Source organism: Zonotrichia leucophrys, chromosome 10 (genome assembly GCF_028769735.1).
Source record: "Zonotrichia leucophrys gambelii isolate GWCS_2022_RI chromosome 10, RI_Zleu_2.0, whole genome shotgun sequence".
NCBI lineage: Eukaryota > Metazoa > Chordata > Aves > Passeriformes > Passerellidae > Zonotrichia > Zonotrichia leucophrys.
The window spans coordinates 11,381,237-11,406,736 of record NC_088180.1 but is presented as its reverse complement, the minus strand read 5'-3'; the positions used below and the strand labels follow the sequence as shown (position 1 = coordinate 11,406,736).

Sequence of the window (25,500 nt, the reverse complement as noted above, 5' to 3'; positions counted from 1 at the left end):
ATTACAGCAAGGCTCAGACAATTTCAACTGTTTCTAGCTTTTTTTTTTAAATTATGTTTTTCAATTTTAAATAGATAGTATAAGACCTGCACAGATATAATCATATCTGTATGGAAACAGCAGCCCAGCCATGAGGAGTAAGAACGGACCATGTTATCCGCATAAATTGTGAACAAAAATTTCACAACATCAATTCCCTTCTGACATTTCCTGGTGCGCAGCATCCCTCCTCCCACCCACCTCCACCTGCAGGAACATCCAGCCCCTGCTGGGACTCTGGATGTTCCTGGTAACACTAACATCTTCATCCCCATTATAAAGGGCAGCACGTTCAAAGTGTTATTAATGTTACACCAGAGGAGGCAAGGAAATCCCAGGCTGAAGTTGCTTTTCTGTATCACAGTAAAGCCTGCCAGGGTGATACATGTATCACTGGGATCACCTATTTCCTCTCAAACAAGCCCATCTCACCTCTAAGTGCCACAGGAGGGTGGGAGATTCTCACACTCACCAAAAAAGGTAGTTCAAATAACATTGAAAACCAGAAATCTGGAAAAAAAACCCCACAGACAGATTGCAAATATAATCCAGTGTTTGTTTGCTGTAGACCAATGTGATTTCACATGCTGGATAGTGGACTGATTAATTAGGAAGCATCAGTAATAGTTCTTTGTACTTACATCAGGACTTCCACCTCAGGATACTTCAATAATGTCAATTCATTAATCTTCACAATGCTGCCTGTAAGTAGGTGTCATTAGTTCATTCACAGATGGAAATCCTGAAGCATAGAAAAGGTGAAATTAATTAGCTGAGATGATACAATGAGTCAGTTAAAGAACTAAAGATCCTGAAAAACACTCCTTTTTCTAACTCTTAGAAGGAGGTGATTTACTTGCCCTTTGCAGTTAAATCATGGAAATAATTTCCAAATGTGTAACAGAAACTTTTGTGACTCTTACAAAACCACTGTTTACAAGTCATGCTCTCATTGAAATTTTCTTTTGATTAAAATGGCTTCTAATGTTAGTACATCCATCAAAATATAAAGAACATCAAAATGAAATAAAACTGCCACTAGATCTATAACGAACTGGAGCACTGCTACTGTTGTTTGAGGTCTAAATTAAAGCTCTTTTGTAGAGGCTAAAAGTGAATAAAACATAAAGACAAAGGACAAAATAAGAGATGACAGACTATTCACCCATTAATGGCCACCACATTTACAAGGCAATTGCCATTCATACTAATACAAAGTGGACCACACAATTCTACCAGGTATGAAAGGCAGAAGAGCCCTTGTACATAAGAGGAAAAAGCACTTTACTGTATTTTATCTCCATCATAAGTGGAAAACCAGTAATGAGGAACATCAAAAATCTCTTTCCATTCTCTACTGAAAACTAACCAAGCATTTCTCTTGGTGCAATCGTATCAAAGGTTATAAATTTCTCAAGACAGCTTATCAGTGACATTTGTCATGGCAGAGGTATAAGATGCACTTAAAAATATATATAACTTTTATTTATAACTGACTGATTTTCCTCAACAACAATCATCATAGCAATGGAGAGCTATAAGTTGTTGCAAAAGACAGGGCAAAAAAAAAAAAATCCCTAACAAAAAGAGCCACAAAACCCACATTAGGGAGAAATACTACCTGTGTGCCCTGGATAAGTGTATACATGCAAACAAACCTTACTTGTCAGTTTACTTTATGAGGGGAACTAAATCCTACTATTTCACAGAGCCCTAAGCTCAGAAAAATGCAACCCAGGGTAGAAACTCATGGCTTCTGTAGGACCTGATAGTCCTTAAGGCCACAAAATAAATTTCTCATGATAGATTCTGTTTCCCAAGACTGCACAGATCTTAAAAGATCAGGGCTCTGTGGTGGTCCCACATGTATGCATGTATATACCTGGGGCACAGTCAGAGCAGTATGTGCTTTATCTGCACAGATAACATTAAAGAGTAATCCATACACAAAGTGCCTGGAAAATTTTGATACAGCTCCATCACAGGAGAAGCACATCATGATAGAACCTATCTCACTAATACCAAATAAGCTTTTTGCTTTTTAATCAAAGTTAAAACTTAGATGAAATATAATTATTTCATATATCCAACTGTGAAAGCTTCATTAAAAACCTTACTATTAAGTAATAAAACTGCAATATGAGTTTTTCCATAATTACAGCAAGTTTCTGTTAACACCAGTGCACTAAAAAAGGAAATACTTTCTAATTGATGATTTCTCTGGATGATTCTATACAGTCAGTTATGTACACAAGTACATATTGGATATCTGATCACATTTATATGTAACTCTCTCTGTTTCCTGAGTATGAAGCCGGAGAGCACAGGAGTTAGGAGTGCCTTCCACATCACTCACCTTTGGGCAGAGCACACATTCACCTGCAAACTCGGGCCCTTCGGCACTTGCAGGCAGACTGTCATAAACAGGTAAACCAGAAATGCAAATGGTTACACACACTGAAGCCTCCCTTGCCTGCCTTAGATTTAAAATAGTGTTTGTTCTCTAATTAAATCATCTCTACTCGAGAGACAACTCGAGTTACAGGAAACACAAACAAGCAGAGGCAGGGTGAATAATTCCTTATTGCTATTTCTAGATCAATTAAACACAATACTCACCTGTGTGTTCTTCCAGCAGCAGAATCCACATTCACTTCAGTGACAGGAAAGCACAATTTCAACTTCCAAAATGAAAAGACAAGGAGAATGGAGGAAAAAAGATGGCAGAGGGGGTTGGCAGAGAGGAGTGAGAAATATCAAACAAAAAGCAATTTAAATACCTTACTGTGTTAGATTCTTATTGCTAAATTTAAAGTTTGCTTTTAACTCTCATTTCAATGGATTCGCAGGAAAAAGATCTAAAGAGTAAATTTAGGTTTAATTGATCATTATAATTTATTTTATTAAAATAATATAGTGGAAAGACCTTTCTTCCAGTAAAGGGTTCTGGCTTTCATGTCTGATTGTTATGCAAATTCTGGGAAGTACAAGATACGGACAGAGGAATAATTAAACTTAGGACTTTGTCTATAATAATTCTCACATATGTAAATGTACTCTGGTTTGAGATAATAATGTGTACATGAACTGGGAACCATACAAATGTGTTGGGAAAGCCAGGAAACTCCCACAAACGTGCAGGTCCTCACCAGGGCCTCCAAGCAGCAGGGCCAGGCTGCTGGCACGTGCCAGGGGCACCCACAGCCCCAGAGCCCCAGAGCACCGAGGAGCTCTGGGCTGGACACCCCCAAAACAGCCCCCAGCACCGGCACACAAACACTGGCAAACAGAGTGAGCTTTGTTCTGGAAGATAAACATTGCCCATATACATCTATATATTTCAAAGCACTCAATTAGAAACTGAACTTTGCCCCTTTCTCAGACTTTGAAATATTCTGGTCCTGCACACAGGCCTTTATTCTCCTTCGGTGTGGGCATCCCTCTTCCTCTCCTGCTCCAGCACACCATATGGCTCCCGACCCTGGGACAAATTCTGCTCTGATTTATGGCCTCTGCACTCTGAGGGACTGACCTACAGCATAAATCCCGGGCAGAGCACATGGGCAGCCTGCACGTTCCTCCCCACACCAGCCGTGCTCCTGTGAGCTCATCTCTGCTCGCCAAGGATGGGGGATTTACAGCCCACACTGGCAGCAGATCTAGGCTCAGGGCAACCCAGCAAGCAATGAGACCTGGCAGGATGGACACCACGTGTGCCAGCACACCCTGAAACACCCTCCAACAGAGAGAGAGGAATGCACCAGCCCTGCCAGCAGTGGAGGGTCCAGGCAGTGGAGGTGCCTTGGGTGGGTGAATGCTGCTGAGCCCCCTGGCTCTGCCACCACCACAGGGCAAAAGGCACTCACTGGATAACAAATCAAGAGTAACCCAGGCTGGTCCCTCTGCAGGTAAAATAATTCCCAAAGAGGAGTGAACACAACCAGTTTTTAAGGCACTGCAGCCCATCTTTCCATCTTGAGACAACACACACATCGAGCATGTAAAGGGGCTGAAACAGCGTGCAGAGGCGGAAAAGGCAGCCAGAGCCATGGAGCAAGAGGGGATTGCCTTTGTTTTCACCACAATCTGGTAAAGAAACAGCAAGTCCTGCAAGATGACCATGGACAACGAGGTCAGTTGGATTTACCGGCAGGCTGGGCAGCCCAGGCCAGGGCATTCCTGAGCTGCTGGCCAGGGGCTGCTCTCCAGAGGCTGCTCACAGCCATCCATAACACCACAGCCATCCATAGCACCACTGCCAACACCAGGGACACAGCAGGATTGTACATCACCAGGAAGAAAAGGAGACTAGTTTTCACATTTTGTTCATCTTATTTACCTTTTGGTTTCACTAAGCTTGAAAACCAAACGAAGTGATCAAATTCACTTTTTTATTTATAGTCATTTTCACAACTTCTCCCTGAAAACTGCACAGGATGTTTGCACAGACATGAGAAATTGATTGACGCATCTTGAAAGCATTTCCTAAACACCCATCATCAAGAAAATATACACATGGACTTAAACTTCCTGATCTCTAAAGCAATTGATTTTGCCAAGGGTTTTTTCAGTGTCTGTACCGCTTAAACACATCTTCTCTGCCACTCTCTGGATTCTTTTCCACAGCCTTGGGTTGGGGGGTTTCTGCCCCCCATCCAAACCTCCAAGATTCCTGAGATAGATGCAACACTCGGTAAGGGATTTTAGCTCTACAAATCGGATGATACCACAACCACAGTTCAATGAAAGAAGCAAAAATCAAATCAAATCAAACAAAGAGATCCCATCATCCCCTGCCGCATCCTCCCTCCTCCCCCTTCCCACCCAACCAGCAGCTCTGGAGTCCATAAAGGAGATTGGAGCAGAGCAGCTCTGCCCATACACAGCTAAGCACAAAGTAAGGCAACTGAAATATGCTACACACTCTGCGTTTCCTTTGTTGTTTTCACTCACCCACTGAGAAGGGCAGTGGAAGCTCGAAGAGAAACATTTAGGGATGTTCAGCACCCTGTGCAATCTGCTCTAACACACATCAGCCAACAGCCACTTTGTTCCCATGGAGTGCACCGAGCAGCACAAGTCCTGCAGGGCTTGTTTGGTGTGTCCATGGGCTCGGCTGAGCATCCCTCGCCCCAACGCCACTGCGGGCACCAGCAACGCCAAACCACCCTTACAGGGCAATAAATGTGTTATTCTAATCAGCTTGTCAACACCAATTAGCCCAGCCACAAGTGCCAAACACCACTGTCAAGGACTCAGGGAGGCTACAGCAGCCCTTGCTGTGCTCCAGGAGCGCCCAGTCTGGGATGCAGTCCTGAGGTCCCTGGGCACGGCAGGGACCAGAGCCTCCATCACAACAAAGGAGCCTCCCCTGCTCCCTCCTTCAGCTGCTTTGCAGTTTCCTACTCCCTATGCTTTGTCTGCCAAAAGCAACAATTCACACAAACCCAAGTCCTTTTCATGACTAGAGATTATTAAAAAAATAGTACTTTGTGCTGTGGAAAACCCCAGCAATATAACACATATTAAAAAACTCTTTTTTTTTTCATTAAAAGCATGTTATAAGGTATGATAGCTGGCAGGATTTTTCTGGAAGCCTGCACGAGCTCCAGCAACATTAGCATAACAGTTTAAACTCCCAACAAGTTTCACTGGTACAAGCAGGAAACAAAAATTCCAGAAAAATCTCTCGGCACATGAAATCAAATCACCACGCAGAGTACCTTTTTTTTCTGTAATATTTTATTTTATTTATATAGAAATACTTAAAAAAACATGAAGTAGCACCATTACTTAAGTTTTACTTTTATTATGTAGAACTTTAAATGTCAGAAAAATAAAACTCTTGATACAATTTCAAATCTTGTCTCAGCAAATATAATATTAGTATTTGACCATGAGGTTAAAGGCCCTTTATCATAAAATAAAATATACTTTGTTTTTAAACTTTGCTCAGTAAAGTACATTTAAGCTCAAGTAACGTCACCTACATATACATAAACAAGTGGTAAACAAATGTATTAAAATAGAAATACTAAAACTATAGTGGTGCAACAGAATTTTTGTAATTTCCACTGAATTCTATTTATACAAATGTTAGAAAGCTTCAACAGTTCCTTTTGACATATGTTTATACATTTCCATTTTTGTAATAATATAGAATAAAATATGCTTTATATCACTGAATAGAAAATATGCTGGGTGAAGCAGATTTAAAAGATTTTTTCTGAACCTATAAAATCTCCATCCCAACAGAATACTGTTCAAAGCATTACACATTTTATGGTTTGTAATTCCGTTCACAATTGTGTGATATTAAAATAATACAGTGTTCTTTGCCATAAGGCCATACTAAAATAAAAAAGATTTAACCCAGCTACAAAAAGTTCACTGAACTTAAATTAAAATACTTGTAAACATCTTTGCAATATGAAATATAATTTTTCAAGTCAAAAAAGAATAAAATACTTCAATCTGTATTAATGCAATTTATCTTTAAAACCTTTAAACGTTTTTAATATATATAAGAGATATGTTACAGTTTTGTTGGTTTTTTTTTTCTTTTTTCTTTTTAAAAGTCTGATAAAGCTGCAGTATCATGGTTTTTCACAGGAACTTCTTGCCCTTTCAAGAACATTCAGAAAAGTATCCACCCATAGATTTAATTATTTTGTAATAAGCATCCTAGAACTACCAGCACGTTTTACTAACAGTCCACACACCATTGTCATCATCATAAGCATCTTCTACTTTCAATTTTTTTTCTGTTTTTTTTTTCTTTTTTTTTTTCTGTTTGTTTGTTTATAAAAAAGGGGAGTTTTGGAAGCTTCGTATTAAAGTACAGTGTAAAAACTAGCCTAGCACTAGAATGGAGTCGCCCGTTATTATTTATAGCATGCACCCGCTGTCACACCACCCCCCAGCCCTCCCTCGGCTCTGCCCGCGCCCCTCGGCGTGCGGCGGCCCCGGCCCCGCCGGCCCCCCCGGTCCGTGCCCCCGGCCCGCGGCGCTCAGGAGAAGATGCGGATGGCCTGGGTGACGGCGCTGTGGCACACGGGGCACTGCGGCTCCGTCTTCTCGCAGATGCGGTTGGCGCACTCCATGCAGAAGAGGTTGTGGCCGCAGGGCACCAGCGCCGCGATCACCTCGCTCTCGAAGCACACCGAGCAGTCGCGGCTGCCCTTCCGCCGCACGCCAGAGGAGGAGCAGGAGGAGCTGGACGAGGAGCTGGAGGAGGAGGACGAGGAGGCGGAGGAGTCGGAGGGCAGCCCGGGCAAGTGGGCGCCCAGCCCGTTGGCGTACAGCGGGTAGGAGGCGGCCAGCAGCCGCCCGCCGGGGTCGCTGCGCACCCGGCGCGCCAGCGGGTGCTCGGTGCCGGCCGCGCTGCCGTGCAGGGGCGGGGAGAGCCGCGCCGGGGGCGGGGCGGCGCCGCGCCGGGGGCCGCTCACCAGCAGCGCCAGGTTGGCATTGGCGGGCGCGGCGCCCGGGAAGGCGGCGGCGGCGGCGGGCGAGGGCGCGGGCGAGGGCGGCGCGGCGGGGCCGCGCTCGAACTGCGGCCAGAGGAGGGCGGCCCCGGGCGGCGGGGCGGGCGCCAGGTCGAAGCCGGGCGGCGAGTCGAAGGGCAGCTCGGAGCAGCAGTCCGGGGAGGAGAGGACGTCGCCGCCGCCCCCGCCGTACACGTAGCCATTGGCGCTGTTGTTGTTGTTGTTGCCGTTGTGCGAGAAGCTCAGCGCCGGGCTCGGGGGGCTGTAGTCGGCCAGGCGGGCGCTGCCGCCCCCCCCGGTGCCGCCCCCGAAGTAGGAGTCGGTGGAGGCGCTGCCCAGCGAGCTGGAGCTGTCGTTGCGGTAGTTGCAGAAGGGCTTGCGGCCCGGGGTGGGTGTGATGCTGGGTGGCGTAGGCTTGCTCCAGAGGCTGCCCGTGCCGTTCAGCTCGAAGCCCACGTCCGTGCCGTTGGCGTGGAAGTCGTTCTCGTCCGTCAGCTCGATGATGCCGCCGGTGCGCATGGCGATGTGCGCCTCGATCTCCTCCCGGGCCCGGTCCACGTTCTCTGGCATGCCTGTCACCTCAAAGACCGGCTCCTTGTCCCGGCTCGGGGTCACGATGTACGTGTGCGTCTGCTGCTGGATGCGCTTGATGGTCGCCCCCTTGGGCCCCACGACCAAGCCCACCACGCGATAAGGCACCCGCACCTGGATGGTGGTTTGGCCGGGCAGGTTCGGGGGGCCGGGAACGGTGCCGTTCAGGGCTGTGTTCTTGTTCCGCGAGGCTCGGATCATGGAGAAGTGCTCGGCCGCAGAGATGATCTCCCTGCGGGCCATGGCCACATCTTCCTTTCTGCCCGTCACAACAAAGAGCGGCTCCTCCCCGCGAACCGGGGTCTTGATGTAGGTGTTGGTCTTTGCCCGCAGAGCTTTGATTTTACAACCTGGGAACGAGATGCGGAGATGGAGGGCGAAGGGGAGGGGGAGGAAGGGGAGGTGGTGGGGGAGAACCGGTTACAACCCATTGTTTGGGTGCAGCTAGGGAGGGGGAAAAGAAAATACACACCCACCCGAGAAACACATTGCCCCCAACCCCAGGTGATCGCTGGCATCTCGTCCGGGAGCCTCGGTCACGGTGTAAAGTAATGTCAGCCCACAGCCCTGGCACACGCCCAAAGGCATCGCAAGTGGCCACCGACACATCTGCCATGCAAACTGCCCCAAAACTACCAACGTGCAGTTCACAGGGTCGGTAACACAGGGGGAGAAAAAAAAAAAAAGAGAGCGACAAAAAAAAAAAATAGAATAAAAAGCGTGCAGGAAAGCTGCACCGCCAGAAAAAAAAAAAAAATAAAATGCAAGCAGCCCTCACAAATCAACACACCCGCCAGTCCACATTCCTGCTCAGCACTTTCCTTTTGGAAAAATAAAATCAGTTCTTAAGGTGAAGAGCAGAGGCTGTACCGAATGAGCCATATTCCCCACTGCGGATGCTTTATTCCAACCCCATTGTTCCACTTCTCCACTCCATTTCTCTTCCTTAAAAATAATCCACGATTTCTAACTTTGGGGTGGTGGAGGGGGGAAACCACCGAGGCTCCCATTTTCCTCCCGTTTCCTCTTACAAATCTTTAACTTTTGCAGCCGGAGGAAAGGACAGATTTTTATTATTTTCCTGATTTTTTTCCCCCAACCCGGCAGCTGAAAGTGCATCTCGAAACTGATGCATAACACTCCTCGGAAACATCACGTCTGCCGCTGCCATCACTTTCTTTGTCTGGGGGAAGCCGGCACTGGCCAGCGCCGCACGGCTGCAGCGTTCCTGGGAATGGCCAGTGTCGCATCTGAGCCGCCCGCCCGGCAGCGCGGAGGGGAGACCCGCGCCCCCACAGCCCCTCGCATGCAGCACCCACCTTGTCTCCCCACTATCTCAGCGACATGTTCCGAGCTGGGCACCGGCACGCATTCAGTCATGTTCACGCTCTTTTTCCGAGGCTCGTTGTCGTAAATGGAGCCCGTCTCGTCGTTGTCCAGCCCCAGCAGGGAGAGCTGATCCAGGGCGATCTGAAGGGCTCTTTGGTCATCCAGGGTCTCTCCCCCGCCACCACCACCACCACCGCCGCCGCCGCCGCTCCCGTTCCTCTCCATGTCTGCAAAAAGCGAGCTGGGCATAGTCCCTGTGTGTGGTGCACCCTCCGCCTGCGCTCGGCTCAGTAGTAAGAGATCAGACACAAAGGAGAACCCAAGGCAGATGGCCAGCAGGAGAGAAGGAAAGGGAGGGTGGGCGACTGCAGGAGACCGGGGAATTGTTGCCTTTTGCTTGTATATTTTGTATCTTTTTTGCTTTTTTTTTTCCTCCTCTCAGTGCAATCCGGTTTATAAGACGTTCTCAGGACCCCCCCCACGACTCCCCCCCGAGGTTTTTTTTCGGTTGGCTTTTTTTTTTTCCTTTTTTTTTTTTTTTGTCGGCTGGGGGTGGGGTGGGGGGGGTGGGAAGAGGATAAGCGAGAGGAGCTCCGATGGCTTCCCCCCCTCGAGTTCCTCGCCGGCCACAATGCCAAGCGGCGGCAGCGTTTCTTTAAGGAGCCCCTCCCAGGCTCCACTCCACTCACTCAGCGTTTTTTTTTCCTCCTCTCCCCTCCTCTGTCTGAGGCTCTGCTGCAGCCAGACGGCTCTGGAGAGGCGGGCGGGCGCGGGGCGGGGAGCGGGGGCCGCGCCGGGCGCCGCAGCGTAAGCGCCGCTCGCTGTCACCGCGCGCCGCCGCCGCGCGCCGCGATTGGCCGGGGCGGCGCGGAGGGGCCGGCGCTGCCCCCCCGGCCCGGCCCGGCCCGGCCCCGCTCTTTGTTGTCGGCTGCCGAACAATGCCGGGCCCCGGCCCGCCGGCCGCCGCTCCCCCCACCTCCCCCAGCCCCGCGCTCCCGAGCGCCCGCCGCCAGCCCCACCTGAGCGCCGGCGGAGGGGGCCGCGCTTGGGGTGCGTTTTTGCGGCGGGGGGGTTGGTTCGGGGTGTGGGGGGGTGCCCTTTGTGCGCCGTCGGCTTCGGGAGCGGCAGCGCCGCCGCTCGCCGGCAGCGCCGCAGAGCCCCCGGCACCGCCCCCGCACCGGCCCCGGCCCCGCGCCGGCAGCGCCGCCGCCCCTTCACCGGCCCCGCGGGCGGCGGCCGCGGGCGCGCGGAACCCCCCGCCGGCTCCCGCGCGGCCCCGCCCGGCGCGCGCCCCGCGCCTGCGCGCCCCTCCCTCCCCCGCTCCCTCCCTCTCCCGGCGCGCGCAGTGCGCCCGCGCGGGGCCGCGGCCGGGGCGGGACGGGCCGAGCCCTCACAGCCCGCTCCGCCCGGGCCCTCAGCCCGCTCCGCCCGGCCGGCCCCGCCACCCCGAGCCCGTGCTGTGCCGGCAGAGGCGCCTCCCGTTCCGCCCCCCGGGCGCTGCAGCCCCGGCGGGCGCGGGGTCAGAGCCGGTGGGAGCCGCGGCCCCGCCCAGCCCGGCTCGGCGCGCCCCGGGCGCGGGATGAGGGCCGTGACCCGAGCGCGGCCGTGTCCCGGTGCCGGCCCTGACACCGCGGTCCGCTCGTAAAGAGCCCGAAGGGTGGGAACGCCTCCCGCACAGCAGCTCCAGGGTAATATCACCCGCATCTTACACCGCCTTGCTAAACCACTGGAAAATAAAGCACCTCTGCCTCTTCTTGGACCTTGCATGACCAAGTGACTTTCTTTCACCTCTACCAGCACAGGACCCTTCAACCGCAAAAGTGGTTTTTTTTGTCAAGTACTCTGTCACAAAGACCTCCCTTGATGGGAGGATTAGACATGAAAGTGCCCTCACCGTTGTCATAAAAACACCACCATCACATTTGATTTCTCTGGCACTTTTCCGTCTGTAAGCATCCATACTCAGTCCTTGCCAGCTGTCAGGTACAAACCCCTGTTTTTTTCAGAGTAATCATATAACGAGCAATTGTTTTCCAGTATCAGGTGTGACAGGGACAGACGTTTACAAGTGCACCCAGATCTGTTTAGCCAGCTGCCTGTACAAACAAGTGTAACAAGTCACAGGTAATTGTTTACATGCAGTGTTTATTGCAAATTACTGTCACCTCACCAGGATGTTTGAATGTTGTATAACAAAGCTCCAGTGGATTGTTTTCCAGCAAGGGTACTCACTGGTGATGTGCTTTCCTAAGTGCTGAGCTTGTCCCATCAACTAAGGAAACTGAGGTTTCATATTTAAAAGATTACTTATTCTACAGATTTACTTGCATAGGCAGCAGGGCTTGTTTCCATAGGGTAAACAGAGGTCACTTATAAGTGCTCAAGGATCCATAAAACTTATAACAAAAAAGTAATACTCTTTGTTATTAAATAAAATAATTATTTTAAAGTTTGATTCTTTGCAATCTTTTTAGTTCAATGAGTCTAAAATCTGTGAGAGAGAACATCACGGTACCCATTTACCAGACAGGGCAGGAAAGGACAGAGATGAGATGAGGGAAAGACACATCAGTGTAGGGAATTAGTGTTGTTGGAGTCCAACAGTGAGAGTCATAAGTAATGAAATGCAAGGATATGAGGAGAGCGTTGGGTTGTGCTTGAATTTTACCTGTTTTTTGTTTTGCTTCTTCACTTGAATTGTCCATTTTTTTCTTCTTTCCTCTCCCCATCCCATCTGCTTAAACAGGTCACTGTACTGTACTGAACAAGGAGAAAAAGGGAAACAAGTTATGTTCAGGTTTATGTTCCTCTATAGAAAAATTCCACAAAGCAAGACTCCAGGCAGAGCTGGCTTTATTTTTAATGTTAAGTTGGAAGCTCCAATTAAAAATGCTTAAAATGCACTTCAGAATGAGCACAGTACTTCCAGGGAGCAGGGGGAGAGGAAAATGCATTTCTGGGAGACTAAGCTTGCACTGGTGTTCCAACAGCCCCATGAATCCTGTGGAATGTTCCAACATCTCAAGCACTATTACTCTTTTACTATTTTGGAAGATGTTTAAGAGCAAACTAGAGGGAATAATAACAATTAAAAAGTTATACTGGTGTACCTTCAAACCCCCATGCACCAAGACCGCAGCCCCCGGGGAGCACAGCAGCTATGCAGCACTAGGTTCATATGGCAACAATAAACATGCACCAGATTTGTACAAATCCACTCCCTCCACTAAAGTATTGCTTCAGAATAACTTAATCAGGTCTAAATTAAAGTGTTATCTATCTCCAGAACGCCTTTCGTTCCATAAAACCTTGAAACATGCACAGAATTAAACTCCATCTCTGAGGGAGAGACCAACCATCCACCTAGCAATTTACAGCAACTTAACAAAAGCAGGAAGGGAGGATATATTACAGGCAAATACAGGACTCGGTGCAGGAGGAGTGTAATTCTCAGTCCTTTTAGTTTCTCTCTGTTATCATTTCCCATTTGTGACAGAAGTAATAAAACTTCCTTCCTCCAACCTTTATTTAATTAAAGTGTAAGGTCTTTGGGGCAGTGAGCTTACTGTGTGTATATATACAGCACCCAGCATGAAGAGGTCATGAATTCATCTCAGCCCTTTAAATACTCCTCTAAATACAAAGCATTAACAATAATAAGAATAGGATATAATTTTCATTTAGAATAGATGAGTCTTCTGTTTTCAATTATCACAAAGAATAAATTACATGCATCTCAGGGAATAATTAAATTAAGGGTTAAGGGAAAGTATTTCATACCAGAGACTTGTAATTCTGTACTTTTGCACTTAAAGACACTGCTGCCCACTCTTACAGCATTTACTCAACATTCTTATTTGCCATAATATTACAAAATAATGTCCCAAATCCCACAGGCCAGCTCATCAGTTACTGTAGGGGTATGGTTTAATGTGAGGCAGTGCATGTGATTACTGTGATAACATACCCAAATTAACCTTTTGCATGTGCAATAAACTGCAATTAGCAATCTGCAGACAAATGACAAGTTCCTTCGTTTCCTGTATATGCAGCAATACACAAGGCAGATTTCCTATTGAATCCCATATTAACCTACATTCGGTGGCAGTGAAATCTCAGAGCACCGTGTCAGAATTTATCATCTTCCAATGATGTCAGCTCCACCTCTTGACAGTTGTAGACGAGATGTTTATAAACAGCTCATCCATAATCTGACCAATTTCAGCTGAAAATGTTTATCATTTTTTCACCGGTTGTTCCAGCCACTTTGAAGGCTTTTACAAAGGGATGGGCCGAGCTCTCACAACAGTAGGGTTGTGTTAATAAACGACAAGGAATGAAATGGAGATTGAATAGTGAGTGGCTTTGTGATGCCTCTCTGAGCTGGTAGGAGGCTCAGGGGTAGGGAAGCTGCAGAAGTGCCTCTTTCCCTTGTGATAAGGAATGTCACATCAAAAACTACAAAACGGGAAGATGATGCTTCCACGAGCACTTTCATTCCCATAATTCCACACCTCTCCCTGCTACAGAATTCATTTGCAAAATATTTTTTTAAAAACAAAGATCTTCTGGGACAAGTCGTGAAAAGCAATTTTGCTGCAAACCAGAAAAAGTCTCACACCTTTAATCAGTCTCTGAAAATGTTGATACAGTACCGTAAACCTGAACCAGTTCCTAGCAGCTTTACTGAAGTGCTTGTTTCCAATACAATAAAACAAAAAAGATTTTTGTGATAGGCATCACATAACTGCACTTGCTTCATATGGCTTAGCTGGTAGTGTGACATGAGCGATGAGCGTGTGCAGGCATGGAGGGGATGAAGTGCCTAATAAGAATGCAGTTTTGTTTAACGTGAGTGATGGAAGGGAATTCAAAAAGCATAAAGATGCCTTTGTAATAAATCAGAAGTAACCAGCCAGATCACCTGCCCACTTTCAGGCTCTCCACCAGGGTTTGTGAGTGGCCTCCTTCAGTTATTGTTCCGCCCTGCCTCTCGCTTGTGAAGCAGGGTTATCGCGCAGTGTATCTGAATGGAGTGCTGTTTAACAACCGTGCCAAGCAGAGTTCGAAATGAAAATCCCTCCTGCCTCTCCTTTGCTCTCACACGACGTGTTTGGAGCCCATCGTTCCCGCCAGCTCTCCCTCTCCCTCTCTGGCAGTGGAGCGCTCCGGCTGCGGGATTGGAGCTCTTTGTTACCATGGCCCGCGGGCAGCTCTGCGGCTGCGGGGCAGCGCCGGCGGCTGCGGGGCACCCACCGCACCCGGGGGCACTGCCTGCTCCCTGGGCTGGGTTAAAAACCAAAAAAAAAAACCAAACAAAGGAAGATTTATATCTGTATATATATTTATATCTGTTTAGACTGAGCTAGATAACTCACACGTCTGTGAGGTACCTCATAACCTTGAGTCTTTTTTAATCAGTTTTAATCTCTGAAATAGTAAATTATAATTAAAATTATAATATAATTTTAATCTCTCAAATAGTTAATTATAATTATGGCCATAAAACATGTACAACCTTTGCTTCCTCTCTCCTCCATCCCTCACCTCCTACTCAGAGCTGCTACATGAAGAAAGAGAAAATAATTGTCCCTTTAATGGTAATTGTTTATAAACTCCTTTTCACAGAGACTATGTTTATATACAATGCCTAGGCAAAAACCAGGCACAAATGCAATGCTCATAATAAACGAGTGAATAATACATCCCTGACCATAATACCAGTGCTCTCCAACAAAAGAATATCTAATTCCTGTCACAGAATTGCCTTGTAGGTTGAAGTTCAGCATATAAATACACATGGGAAAAAGATTAGATTTTAATTGATAAGTATTAATCATCATTCACTGCTGTCTCTGCAGGAAACCCTGTGTTAAAACATCTAGTTAATATACAGTATAATGGATAACCTTGAGGCAGAAGCTCTTGCATCTGTCTCTATCCAAGAAAAAATGTCAACATCAGCCTTTGTTGTAGCAAAATACCCTGACGTGTGAATGGAGTTGCTGCTGCTGGAAAATTGACTGTCCCCAGTGCAATCCTTCCTGACATGGGTCCAGTGCTTAACCTAGAGATGAGGCCGAATTAAAAATCTTTATTTGTGCACACCTGTCCTTAGGAATATTTGAAATCTGGTCTGGGTCAGAATGGTGTGTTTGTGGTGCATCTCCTCCTCTCTGAACAAACACATTTCTCATGTGATGCTCTCACTGCAACCACAAAGCATTAGCACTCACAAGAGCATCATTGAAGATACTCAGGCTGTTCATTGAGAACAAAGCCATTAATGATTAATACCATGGTAGGAGAAAATGTAGCAGCATTTCTTGGCAGCTGAAATGTGGCAGTGTCTGTCCTACGTGCAAAAGACTCACAAATACCTTCAGCTCTTCTTACACAAAATCATTCTTATTAACTCTGTGGGAAAGGGAATCAAACAAATCCCCCGAACTAAAGAGAAGGAGATTTTCACATGTAGAACTGGATATATACAATACATCTCTCTCTGACTGACCCAGCAGATGCAGAGATGCATTTACCCATCACAGGCATTACTGTCCCAGCAGATGCTATAAAGTTGTCACTGACACAGACGCTTACTGTCCCCACAGATCTGGATTTTGGGAGGGAATTTTCGTACCACAGACACTACTGTCCCTACAGAACCACATCTGCTGGCTGAGTTATTGTTTGACATACTCTTTTGCCTCCAGCAGATGTGAGAGCCTGCCAGGACAGCAGGCATTTCTGTCACAGCAAATCTCCATCTACAGGGAATTAAACTGCAGCTTAAACTACTGCACTCCCTGAGCCCTTTCTGTGGACAATGCTGACAGGGAGGAGGCAGCATAAACCAATGAAAATGTAATGTTGGGCACCAAGAGCATCACCATTAACTCTGCCTAAATATGGCTGTGTTTGGGGATATGCCAGGAGAAGAAAAAGAATTACTTGCATCCTTCTGCCACCTCTCCTTTAACAAATATTCCTTCAGAGAAACATTCAAAGGAAAAAGTGTCTGACACCACTTTCATATAATAGATCCAAAAAGGCAGAAGTCACTCATGACTACAAAGCTGACAACCTTAGTGCCCTGTAACAGTGACCAAGTGCTAGGTCATTTCCATCTTGCTTTTGAAGTGAAAATTTTCTCAGTTTCTAGTTTATTAACACCAGAAGATTTGATCCCCAATTCTAGAGGTGCAGAAATAAAGGGAAGGGCTTTGCTTTCAATCCCTTTAATTTGGGCCTTCATCTTTTGAGACTCTGCATGACTTCCTCTCAGACTCAGGGTCCAATGGCAGCAGTAGCCATGGGATGCTTTGCTCCTGTGCAGCTGTGCTGCCCAGCAGAAACTCTCCAGACATGAGGAAGAAAATCCTGGACCTGTGCTAAGACATGACTATGGCTAGACTCTCCCTCTGGAGTGAACTCAGCCTAAGGCCCATACCAACACAAGTACCTACATATAAATAATATGTATGGTATGTGAACCTTCACTTGGGAGCTGTCTTGGGCCTTTTTTCGCCTGAGTAGATTTGGTCCCAGAGAGAAAAATGTAATAATGCAGTAATGTAAACCCTACTTGAAGACACAGCATCCAACTTTGGAATTCCCCTGTGGGGAGTCCAGGCATTTATCTTTATCTGAAGCATCAAGAGCTGTCCATTGGCAAAGGCAGGACACACAAATTCCCAGGGTAATAATCTGATACAGCACAGCAAAACCTATATCCTTGGAGCAGATTGTGGGAAAGCATCAAGATTTTGGTGGCCCTGCCAAAGCAAACAAGATGTTTCAAGCCCCATCATCTGCTCTGCAGTTCACACCCTTCCAGTGCTATCTTTTTCAGATGCCACGCCACACTGGTTAGTGGCAATGCTGTTGTCATGTGTGACTCATTCCATTTTACTGGAAATTAGAAAACCACATGCTGCACTGAAGAACTGCTTATTTATGTAGTCATATAATCCCAGAGAGAATTTACCCTCCCATTATTTGTATGCAGATTATTTCAGAATTTTGGAAAGGCAGGTTTTCACCAGAGTTCATCCAGTGGACAGATTAATCAATAGCACATTGCTCTTTCCAGGGTCTGCTGTGCCCTTCATACTTTCCAGTATGCCCCCCTGGAAATGCAAATGGTATTTTAGAACAGAATACCTTCGTCATTACAGGATGTGTGGGAAGCAAAACAGAGCACAGGGAGCAGTGGATTGGAGGTGCCTTAGCACAAGAGTCTGTCACGTATTTATTTCAGCTTTAGGCAGGTGAATTTCACCCACAAGGAACAACACAATCTACTTGGGCTTGTTTGTTTCTTTTTTAATGGTGTGCCTTTCTAAAGCCTCCTCAAATATTTCCTGAACACATCACAATGCTACATTTAGTGATTAATGCTCAGTGTGAGTGAGATGAACTGGCATATTCAGGACAACAAAAATTGCAGAGATGTCAACAGTGCATTCTTTCTGTGGATTAAGAATTACTGGATAAAAACATTAATGCTGTTAACCAACATTTTAGGGCGACAACAAATCAAACTGGAGAATTCTGAGTTCTGAAGCACAGGTCTGGAATTACACGTGATTCAAAGAACAATTTCCTATGAGTTTTTCTAGTCTACATAAAATTGGTGTTGCTAAAGCAGCAGCACTAGGATCAAAAGTTAGATTTGATTGTGTGTTGACATGCAAAGGTTCTAGAAATTCCTAAACTAAGAGATTGCATTACCTTTTACAGGTGGAGATAAACCCAGTCTTATCTTTAGATGAAGAAATTGTTAAGAAGTTTCAGGCACTGGACATTTATGAAGAAAGAAAATAGAAATGTGAGCCATTCTTTTTTAAAGGTTAGCATAGCTTAAACATTCCTGAAAATATTTATTATCATAACAGACTGGACCTGCTGAAATGTTCTCACTTAGGATTTGGTCTTTGACATTCTCAGAAATTCTGTTCACTTCATCAAATGACTGCCATGAAAAGCAGAATTTAGCAACAAAAAGGAAAAGACACAAAGTAGTTAAAGGCCATTTGGAAAAAGTCATTTGCTTTTAATGTTACTGACTACCCCTCAGGACCCAGATTAGAGTTCTGTTGTGTTTTAAAGCATTGCTTTCAAGCTTGCTGGTAGTGTCAGACAATTTAAATAGATCTCCATTTTAATTTCCAATCTAGCAATATGGAACAGCTGCCATAACTTTATGCAATGTGGCAAATTGGACATTCTCATCCCTCAAATGACAATCATCAAAAAGGGACTCTGAAAAAAGCATAATATGCATCCATTTGTACTGCCTTTTAGTAACTCCCAGTCAAAATTGTGTTTTATGTAAAGAACTCAAACTCTCAATTGTACCTTTAACTTGCACTGTCTACACCAGGAAGCAAAGGCCTTGGGTCAAAGTTGATGGGATTTCTAGAATTATTTTTTCCTTCTTCCAGCCAGTGAGCTGGAGGGGTTTGTCCACATCCTTCTGCCTTGCAACTCACCATCAGTGTTGAAGGCTCCCCAGTCAGGATTGTCCCCACAGCTGCAGGGGGAAGTTGTAATGGAACCAGTCCCAGTTCAGCCTCACCACATCTGCCTTGTCAAAGCCCCCAGCTTCTACAGCTCTTGCAGCTGGAGTGAGAGTGTGAACTGAAGTGTGTCATCCTCATGTTATTCCTGCTTCCCAGCAGAAAGAAAACGTTGAAAGGAAGATGGAAATAACAATTCTCAAGGTCTTTGTTTCTGGTTTTTTTAGACTGTGTTAACTCAAGAGGGAAAACTGAATCCAAAGGGAAAGCAGTTTGAGAGTCAGATGAAGTTCCTTAGCACTGGGTTCAGACTGGGACTGTCTAGACCAGGACAAAGGCAGTTCAGCCACAGTCAAGGGAATTGGTGTGTTTGGGATGTGGTACCTCTCTAAGCACAAGCCCATGTTACATATAGTTTGAGAAGGATTATCTCTTTAGAGTTCTGAAGAATGGATGTGTTGGTCTTATTCCAGGAACAATGTCCCATCTGGCTCTCATTGTGTATTCATTCCTAGATTATATACTGTGTGCACTTAGGTAAAGCTGCCTCCCACTCCTCTCCTTCATTCCAAGCAGAAAACTCAAAGGAGTTCTGGGACCTATCACCACATACAGTGCACCCAGTAAGAAGAAACAGAAATATTCAGGGCCCAGAGACCCTGTTGCTCCAGGATGGACTGTTTCCATAAAAATAAAACACAATTTAAAAGTCTCTGGCATGTCTGATTTCAGTTGCTAAATTCACATCTCTATTCTTGTTTCTGCAATGCTTCTCTCCTACCGAGTTTGTGTTTCTTGCCTTCCACACAACACAACCAGCTTCCGACCCTGAGATTTCCTCCCTTCAATCTACATTTCTCATGAAACTCAATCTCCAAGCATGAAACCAACTCTCACTAATCTGTTTTCTGTTATCAGTTTACTCACAGGTATGTTTATAAAAGGACATACATGTGGGCTGTCTCTCACTTGAGTTTGCCTCTGGCAGTTGCCATTTAAACCACAGAAAGCAGAACAGGAATATTAAGCTCAGCATTTTCCAAATGGGCTCCAGCTTTGGATGGCTTACTTGATATCATTCACTTCCAGTCAATAAAAAAATATTTCTGCACAAAATCAGGTTTTATCCCACCTCTTACACAGTCAACTTAGATCTTAGGGAGCAGGTTAAGAACAGATAGCACAGAAAGGCAAACAGGGCAGGTTAACTACATCTCACCTCTGCCCTAGAGTGGCTGTGCATGGCTGTCTGGGACTGGAAGCAGGCTGCAAGCTTGTGTGATCACCTCCAACACCTATTCTATCACTTTGCATTCTCTTTCATTACTGGAGATAAGCATTACTTTAAGACAAAAAAAAAATTACACAAAGAAGTAAATACAAAAGAAGCTGCAATAAAGTGTAACCAGGACTCATTTAGAGATGGAAGCTTTCTGATTTGGAGGTTTGGCCATGAGTATGCCCAAGCCTTCCTCTACACACAGGGCAGCCACAGCTCCCTAAGCTCAGTGTGGATCTGTTTGACCCCAGACACAGATCTCATCTGCACAGCTCCTCTGGGATCAGTCTTGCTCCTGTGAAGGGCTCCTGATCCATTCCTTTCATTCACTGCAATTCCTGCCAGTGCAGCTCGTGGACACTGGCAGCACAAACACAGTAACTTCACCTGGCAATAAGCAGTTCCCTCTCAGCCCGAGTGCATGCCAAGAACAGCTTAATCTGCTCAAGAAATTATAAGCCCTGCAGCTATTTGCACTGAAACCCCTGCAGAAACAGCCCTCCCCCACTTCCTTCTCTGCTAGCTTGCTCTAACAGCAGGCAGACATAAGTGAAAGGAAAAACAATAAGAAAGGAAACTTGGGAGGGACAGGTTAGAAGCAGAAGGAAGAAGCAAAAGGTCTGACTCTGCAGACCGTATTCATGATGAAAAGCATTTGCACAAATAACCTAATTGCATTCTGTGGGACTGCCGGGCTGAGTAAAAGTGCTGCAAGTGCAAGCAACAATTGCAGAGGCAGGAAACAAGTAGGAAAAGAAAGAAAAAGGAAGCCTCACATGAATCAGACACCTGCACAGAGGAGAGCAGTCTCACACACCCCAGGAAAAACAAATCAACCAAAACACTCACTGCCTTTGAGTTACTGCAGAAATATTTATAGCGCCTTTCCCGACCTCTGCCTTGCTTCCTGGCAGGCAACGCCACAGAAAGAATCTTTACCACTGGCATCCCTTTCTTCTGCCAAACAAGAAAGCAGTCCCTTCCCAGACCCTGCAAAGGCAGGAAAAGAGAGCAGGCAGGCTGCAGGAGCGGCCTGGTCCTCACCTGGGGAAGGACCAGCACTAACCCAGGCACTCACAGGAGGGAGTGTGGGCATCTCCTCCTGTGCGATGAACTGGGGCCACAGCATTGATTTTGTATTGATTACTCTCAGCAAGGAATAACACAGGAGCCAAGGAAGTGATGGGTTCCAACAAAACCCCTCATCTCTCTAAATGGTCACTTCTTTCCTTTCCCTACAAAGCATGATGTGGCACTGAAGAGAATCTCATGTCCAGTAACTGGATTGCTCATTTTCCAGCGAGCTCTTCCAGGAATTCTCAAGACACCTTCTATGACAGAGCAATTCTCAGATTATAAATCACTCAAATAATGCATTTATTTATCAAAAGCTTTTCTCCTAAAATGAAACACTAGAGAGCAATCCAATCATTCCAATGAAGACATGCATTTGAATTCTCTGGGCTCACACTAATTGGCACTTTTCAAAATGTTTCCAGTTAGGTTTGTCCATAAGTGTAAAAAGGAAAATCAAAATATGTCTCTCTGAGATTGGCTCATGTTTGTGAAACAAAACTATCAAATCAATCAGGGAAACCAGGGACTAAATTCAAAGCAATGATGGCTTGAGATCATACATTAAAGATGACAGGATCTTTCTAAGTCACCTCAAACATGAAACACTTGCAGTACTAAGTCACAAACTTATCTGAAAAACACACACTACCACCTACTGGCAATTATTCATATATGTTATTTACATACTGATAAGTGGCAACAATACGTGCACATTTAATTTGCATGAACTTTGCCAGAACAAAGATCATTCTTCATCTTTATAATTCCTAGACTTGAAGAAAAATATATTCCTGTGGATGTAGTTCCCACAGCATGTGACTAGTTATTGTTTTCTTTTCAATAAGAACTTAAACCAAAATAGCTGTTTAGTGAAACACTTTGCATTTAAGGTGGTTGGTTTTGCCAGTAATGAAATATGGGGTTATTTTGGCTCATTCATAAGTTGGTAACATGGTCCCACCAGGCTTACAGATCTTCCCATTTCACACCCACTGTTCTGGAAACGAGGCATAAATTATTTCAGTGGTGGTATGGGACCAGGGAAGAAACCCGGGGCAAGTGCTGCTCCTGGATTCAACCACTCTTCTGCCCCAGCCACACAGCAGCCAGGGAAAAGGAGGACCATAGCTGATTGAGGAGCTAACACAAAGGAAAAATGACACTGAAACATCTTTTCCTCAGATGATTCCCTGCCTTTTGCTGCAGTTCTCACCTTCTTGCCCTAGGGTTCACAGTAATGCCACAGAATCATCCTGGAGGCAGAAATGCTGTGATTTATATGCCAGATTTGTATGTTAGTTAAAGGCCCTGGTGTGCACAGCACACACATCACCCTGGCTGAGCTGGGGTGGCATTTCCCACCTCCATGATCTCAGTGGAGATCTCTGCATGATTGCTGAGGAGCTGCTGCTGTGGATGATGCCTAATTTTGGACATCATTCAGAATATAAAGTTGATGCTGGGACTATGTCAATGTGCAGCCTGACTGAGCCCTCACCTCAGCAAAAGGAAAATGTGCCAGGAGAGCCAGGCCTGGCTCCACTGAGTCACGCTCTGACCTGCTGTGCACTTGATCTCAGCCCTGCTGCTGCCATTGCTTGCATGAGATCAGCTTCCAGGGAGGCTTTTGGTACGTGGGTGGCAATGTCAGAGAGACTGGCTGGCCCTGATGTAAAGGCTCCCTGAAGGCCAAAGATGGAGACTGAGAAGAATTGTCCCTGCAGCTCTGAGGGCACCTGCCCGCACGACTCCAGGTTAAACCCCAGACTGTGCCTGCTCAGAAGTCAAACCAGGAACAAGAGAAGCTCACCACCAGCTGTTGCAGCTCTGCAGGAAAACCACCTTTTCAGCATCTTAGAAATAAATTATTCCATCCAAGAATGGCATTTTGAAATGAATGAACTTTTATACATTTACGATTAATACAATTTATCATTTAATTCGATTTTTTTGTAACCTGAGTTGATTTTCAAAACATTTTTTTCTGTTAGCTGAATCCTAATTATACACCAGGTTTCCTGCTGGCAAGTATCAGACTAGCTCAAGACAGGCCTTCAGATATGCTGTGCTAATGCCTGACACTCAGAACAGACACTTTTCGTTCCCTTCAATATATGCATTGCAAGTAGTATTTTAATTGGGCTCCCAATTCAGAAGACTGGAATGAGCTCGTGAGTCATTTTTACAAGTTGACTCACATGCTACAAAATTGAAGAATTTGGTGCAGGGGAAAAGAAAAAGCAGAGGCAGGGTTTGTGGATTTCTGCACATCCCTGTGGTGGGGAAAAGGGTGAGTCTGTCCCCAGACCCAGCTGCAATTAAAATAAAGCACAGGGGTTCAGCAAGTGCATTGCTCAGATGAGGCTTTTTCACCTGTAGCTGTTGAACGAAAGATGCTCCTGGGAGGCCTCTGTTTCATGAAAGCTGTGATCAAGAGATTATATAAAGTATGATAATTTTGAGATAGTTTCCTTTTGGAGAAGGGAGCAGTCCCAGCATCACAGGATGCCTGGTCTCAGGGTGTTTCAGTGGTTGCATTTCAGCAGTTCCATTTCAAGACTGGGCAACACAGAGACAACAGGGAGAGAGCTCCTCCTCCTCCTTGGATGCCAACCCTGCATCTTCAATTTCAAACTGAAGACCGAGCTGGATGAAGTTCTTTTCTCCCTGCACATCACCAAGGAAATGTCCCACAGCTCTCACTATATCCATGTGAAAACCCTGATGCCTTCCCACTGCAGTGCCTGCATTGTGTAACCTCAGAGCCTCAAACCATCTGCATGGGTGCAAGGGATGGGAACTCGGTCAGAACAATGCAAGTGCAATCAAACCTGTCCTTCTTTTTGCTGTTACCTCAAAAAGTGGTAAACCCCACATTTATTCACTGGAGCAAGGAAGTGTGAACTGCAATATACAGAAACTGCAAGAAAATAATTTTCCTTATACTGAGGAAAAGGCTTTATTGACCTGTCACTTTGCCTGTCATAACCACATTTTAACATTTTTCTTTCCTTATCCTTAGAGGAATCTATACAAGACACAAATGAAAGGCAAATTCAGAGAAGGCAGAAAATGCCAGGGTGTATTTCATTGTCATGAGGACAAATGCCAGAGCCCTTCTGGGACATTCAGAACATCTACTCACTGTATCTTATTCAAGGGAAAAGCCATCTGTCAACAAACTAATCACTGGACAGATTCAGAGACAAGTGAAAATAAAAAGCCAACACAAACATGCAGATGAGGTTCCAGTCAGCAACTAGCCACAGAAAACAAACAAATCCCATCCACAAAGCCTGGCATTTGGGTCCAGCCATTTTTCACAGAAGTCAAACTGGGGAGGGAATAATGCAAAGTGATCTCCAAACAGGAACTTTCTCATCAATCAATATGACTGTGGAAAGATGGGCATGAACCAAACCTGGATCCACACCCTACCTACATAAGCCAGTAACAGCAGCAGAACAGAGCTCCTACCACATTATTAACAGTATTAAAAGCCCTACTGCTTAATATTTAAACATTCAATGATACTGAACAATTGGAGTCTCAGCTCGTGGCTGACTGCAGCCTTCATTTTTGATCAGAAACACACTACCCCAAGGGAAGGGCTCCAAGTGACTAATGTTCCTAGCGGCCAGGATTCTATCACCACTGCAAAGTGAAGCATCTGCCCCACGTGTGGGCCCAACTCTCATATTTTTTTCATGAGTGTCTTCTATGACAAGGGACTTCATGATGTGTGGACTGAGATCTTTGCCAGTCTTCCCCTTGAAAAATGAAAGCCCTCTCCTGGGTCACCACAAGTACACTTTCCTCAAGCACAAAGGCACAAAGAGCTCTCTGCAAAGGAGTTCCCTGATGTTAAAGCCCTGTTTTTCCTTTCTTTTCTAAGCCTCACTTCAGGATGTGCATGCAAATGGCAAAAGGACATCATTGTTTTGATTCTGCACCAAGTTTGCTCTTATATTGGTGAAAAAGATTGATCAGCAGAGGAAAAGGGGGATATTTCACATCATTAGCATGTGCCATGTTAAATAAACAACTGAGTTCGACTTCAGCTTCAGCAACATGAAACATGAAAGAAATTCAGCTGAAATCAACCTGAAGAAGTCCGAACTTCTGAGAGCTAAAATCATAATTGCTTCCTTAAAGGCATCACTTGAATAAAATTAAATGC

The 25,500-nt window shown here is 45.8% G+C and overlaps 1 protein-coding gene across 2 annotated transcripts; it reads right to left on the bottom strand.

The window, feature by feature from the left end:
- Positions 1–6,580: 6,580 nt before the first annotated feature.
- On the bottom strand, positions 6,581–10,660 carry MEX3B (mex-3 RNA binding family member B). 2 transcript variants are annotated; one of them, XM_064722359.1, is made up of 3 exons: positions 10,463–10,660; positions 9,434–9,670; positions 6,581–8,464 (listed from the first exon to the last, which is right to left on the bottom strand). In XM_064722359.1, exons 2-3 carry the CDS (start codon positions 9,666–9,668, stop codon positions 7,050–7,052), a joined length of 1,650 nt encoding a protein of 549 aa, XP_064578429.1. In that variant the 5' UTR covers positions 9,669–9,670; positions 10,463–10,660; the 3' UTR covers positions 6,581–7,049. The 2 variants fall into 2 exon arrangements, with proteins under 2 accessions (XP_064578429.1, XP_064578428.1); XM_064722358.1 differs by lacking the exon at positions 10,463–10,660 and having other exon boundaries at positions 9,434–10,350.
- Positions 10,661–25,500: the final 14,840 nt, after the last annotated feature.